At 38.6% G+C, this 3,989-nt stretch overlaps 1 protein-coding gene across 1 annotated transcript; it reads right to left on the reverse strand.

Moving 5' to 3' along the window:
- Positions 1-2,050: 2,050 nt before the first annotated feature.
- LOC148892563 (uncharacterized) lies at positions 2,051-3,619 on the reverse strand. The gene is made up of 3 exons (XM_089005549.1): positions 3,157-3,619; positions 2,490-2,563; positions 2,051-2,182 (listed from the first exon to the last, which is right to left on the reverse strand). The coding sequence occupies exons 1-3, from the start codon at positions 3,617-3,619 to the stop codon at positions 2,108-2,110; spliced, it is 612 nt and encodes a 203-aa protein (XP_088861675.1). The 3' UTR covers positions 2,051-2,107.
- Positions 3,620-3,989: the final 370 nt, after the last annotated feature.

Consider the following 3,989-nt stretch of genomic DNA (forward strand, 5'->3'; position numbering starts at 1 on the left):
ACCTTCCAGATTCTGCCTTTTAGATTTGTACATTTCATCATCTTTACGTGACAGTTTCAGACAGCGCTTGCCCTTGGAAATCAGCTTAATCACACACAAATGGTGCATGGCTGTGTCCAATTTCACACTTACTTTCCCTGCTTACGGCAATACTGCCCTAACCTCTAACCCTTCCGCAACCAGACACTAGATGTTGCCGTACATCAATGGCAGCAACACTCAAACCAAATCAAATGCAGGTACTGTCTTTTAACAACTGTTGAGTACTAAAATTCATATTCATGAGTTCATATCGGATATATTTACAAGAAAATAAAGACCCGGTCCCATTTTATGGTTAAAGTGAGAGGTCAAAACTGATCTATATACAAAATGGAATATTTTGACAATGAGCAAGTTAAAAATACGTAAGTCAAAAGTCAAACAAGCCTGCAGGAGAAATCTGAATGTGAGGAATGGCATCTGTTAGAGCAAAAGAAGAAGGCTTGCATTTGTTTTCAACTTTGTTGAAAAACTCAAGGGAATGAATTAGGTACAAACAAACTTAATACTGGTCAAAGTGTCACTTGTTGAAAGTCCTTAAACTGGCAAATTAGTTGTGGGTTTTAGACCCCCACTAAGTTCTTTGTCTGCCCTGACACCAGTCTGTCACGCTTCTGTAGAGAAAATCAAATAAAAACAACAGCAGCATAACAGAAAGATCAGTCAATGCCTTAGAAAATCCTCGTGATGTTCATTGTTAGGATCATGGATGGGTAACCATAGCAGTGTTTAGTAAAGGAAGTGAATCAGTGATTGTGTGTGTGTGTGTGTGTGTGTGTGTGTGTGTGTGTGTGTGTGTGTGTGTGTGTGTGTGTGTGTGTGTGTGTGTGTGTGTGTGTTTGTACGGCTATACTTGTGAGGTCCACAATGATTTTATACCATACGTAGTGAGGACATTTTTGACTTGTGAGGACCGTTAGGTCGGTCCTCACAAGTTTTTCATTGAAAAGGCTTCTAGAAGGTCTAATATGCATCTCTCAAAGCTGCTCACCGTCAGAATAACTTAGCCTGTGACTGTAAAGTGTCCTTGAGAGTTTTGAAAGGTGCTCATAACTTAAATATATTTTTATGATTATTTTCAGGGAGGTCCTCACAAACGCATCAACATTCATTTTGTGTGTGTATTTTTATTTCACTTGGATACACACACTTTGGACTCTCTACCGCCATCTTTTGGATTTTTAGATATTTATGTTCCAGCAAAATTCAAACTGGAGAAAACAGTCTCATGGGGTTATTAGAAAGTAAAACTGATTCATTTTCATTACATGTAATATTTGTCTAAGTTTAATTAATTTTTTAACAAAACATAATGTTCTGAAATAGAAGTCGTTTTGTGAACCCAACATTGGAATATGGCCTCAGACCCATCCAAAATTATACCTTAAGTCAAACCACTGAAAAAAATACATTGAATGAACAGGTTTAAAAAATTAGATAGAGTGGAGAAATTTACATTTGCTTCATGTTCATTCCATGAATGACATACTGAGCAAAGTTTATGTTGTCATTTTATAACTCCACATTTGTAATTAGAAGTGTACATTTCTAACAGTAAGGTAAGACCTATGTGAGTATTTTACTGGGTTTTATATTCTGATGTATGAGTGATGGAACTATTATTTACTCTTATATTTAGGGCATCAGTCTCATCTTTTGCAAAATACATACAAGGACAGAGGTGGCAGAATAAATGTGTACTCAACTGTCTTGTTACTTTTAAAAAACATCACAGAAAAAAGGGGCACTTGAGTAAAAGTAAATACATACATCGTGAAAGAAGCACAAGGACTGAGTCATTGGTAAGTAACTTCTTGTTTGTATTCAAATTAGCACATTAAACAGAAATAGTAAAGTGATATTCTATTTCAAAAGTTGTCCCTGGGTGCGAGTGCGGATGGACCTTAAAGCAATAAGTTAAATAAATAAATAAATAAATAAATAAATAAATAAATAAATAAATAAATAAATAAATGGATGTGTGGGGCGTGTGGGTCGATGGATGATGAATGAATGAAGTGACAGCTGTAAGCATATTTACACCCTTTGGCGGTCCCAATGATGATCATGTAGTTCTCTTGGTCAACAAGATTGGGGCCAGAGTTGAGGGAGCATTTGCTGACATGTTCAGTTGGGTCTTCTGCGGGTTAAAAAAAATATATATAAGCGAGAAAGTTGTGATGAGATTAACATGATAAATAGCACAATACGTAATAATACGTTTCAAAATTGTACAGATGACGGCTGAAGAAACCTTCTCATCGATGGACCACTCCTGTACGACAGAGCTTACACAGACGTAATAATACGTAATAAGTAAAGTGGTTAACCACCTCTCCCAGAACACACAATAATATATTTTGGCTGTTAAAAGAATAATTTGCACGTTTCAAGCAGCATGTGTGTGTGGTACTTGTCGAGCCATTCAAAATGAAATAAAGACTTACCTTCAAGATATGCAAGAGGGCCTCACCTGCATTTCCCAGCTTCTGCAAAGGTGCAACAGCTGATGGTAACAACCCTGGCAAAAACAGCATATTCAGATGTTGGGGGAGGAGAAGAAAAACTATTTGAACTATATCATGTTAGTCCTACATAAGCATGATTTGTGCCAAACAGCAATACAGACCATTACTGGATGAACTGCATTTTTTTATCAAGACATTACGACTTTCTTATGACAGTACAGTATATATAACCCGACTGCACTCAAATAAATACTGATATATTTATTCACAATGAATGTCTTTTGTGGTGGTTTTAAATTGATTTAGCAGTTTTCATAAGCTAGAGTGCCTGACAAAAGTCTTGCTGCTTATCCAAGTTGTAGGAACAACAAATAAGAACTTGACTTGGAGTTCATCAATTGGAATCACAAATGGCTTATATGAAAGGCAATGCACATTATATCAAAATAAAGTTTTGGACAGAAAGGTCAGATTTTGCTTGGACAAAAGTCTTGTCGCATACAAAAATAATGTAGAAATTATACATATATTTCATTTTGAATACACAAATATGCTACAATAACGTCAGAACATAAAGTCTTGATGCATTAGAAAAAGAATTCATATTGTGTATGGCTCTTGTGAGCTTGGAGGACTGCATACATACGTCTCGGCAAGGACTCAATTAATTTATTGATGAAGTCATCTGGAATGGCAAACAAAACAGTCTTGCAGGACTCCCAGAGTTCATCAAGATTCTTCGGTTTCATCTTCCAAGCTTTCTTCTTCATCTTACCCCAGACATGTTCAATAACATTCATGTCTGGTGACTGGGCTGGCCAATCCTGGAGCACCTTGACCTTCGCTTTCAGGAACTTTGATGTGGATGAGAAGGAGCACTGTTGCAGAATTTGCCCTCTCTTGCAGTTTGGAATGTAACGAGCAGCAAGAATTTCTTGATTCTTCATGCACACCCCCATACTGGATGTAACCCCAAACCATGATTTTTCCTCCACCAAACGACTGTTTTCTAGGTGAATCTTGGATCTAAAGAGTTTGATGTTTCTCTTTATTTGTAAGTAGGTTCGTTGTGAGATCTCCCAGGCAGGTGACATGCAGAGATTGATCATGGTGTGGAGTCGAGCAAGTCGTGCTGTCAAACTCTGTGCGATGCTGAGCAGGTGTCTGCGAGCTGCATGTGTCTGGGTCTGAGAATGTTCTTCTTGTTGCCAGTCAGCGAGTTTAGTGGCAGGGCAGCCTCGGCACAGTTCGGGATGAAGCGGCGGTAGAAATTTACCATCCCGAGGAATTGTTGTAATTGGGTTACCGTCTCGGGTGTGGGAAAGTCACGGATAGCCTGCACCTTGCCAGGTAGAGGACGTACTCCTTTGCCATCGACTAGGTGGCCGAGGAACTTGATCTTGGGTTGCCCAGAAACGCACTTGTCGGAGGTGACGACCAGGCCGTGCTCGTCCAGACGCTTGAAGACCGTTTTCAGGT

The sequence above is a fragment of the Hippocampus bargibanti genome, linkage group LG10 (genome assembly GCF_051943395.1).
Source record: "Hippocampus bargibanti isolate YZ-2025 linkage group LG10, ASM5194339v1, whole genome shotgun sequence".
In the NCBI taxonomy this organism is placed as follows: Eukaryota; Metazoa; Chordata; class Actinopteri; order Syngnathiformes; family Syngnathidae; genus Hippocampus; species Hippocampus bargibanti.

Bases quoted from the DNA above. Each gene is read 5' to 3' on its own strand.
- LOC148892563 (XM_089005549.1), bottom strand. From the start codon at position 3,619: ATGATCAATCTCTGCATGTCACCTGCCTGGGAGATCTCACAACGAACC. The intron at 2,564-3,156 runs GTATGTATGCAG...TGTTTTTGCCAG, and splicing joins AATTGAGTCCTTGCCGAGAC to GGTTGTTACCATCAGCTGTT. The intron at 2,183-2,489 runs GTAAGTCTTTAT...TTTAACCCGCAG, and splicing joins CCCTCTTGCATATCTTGAAG to AAGACCCAACTGAACATGTC.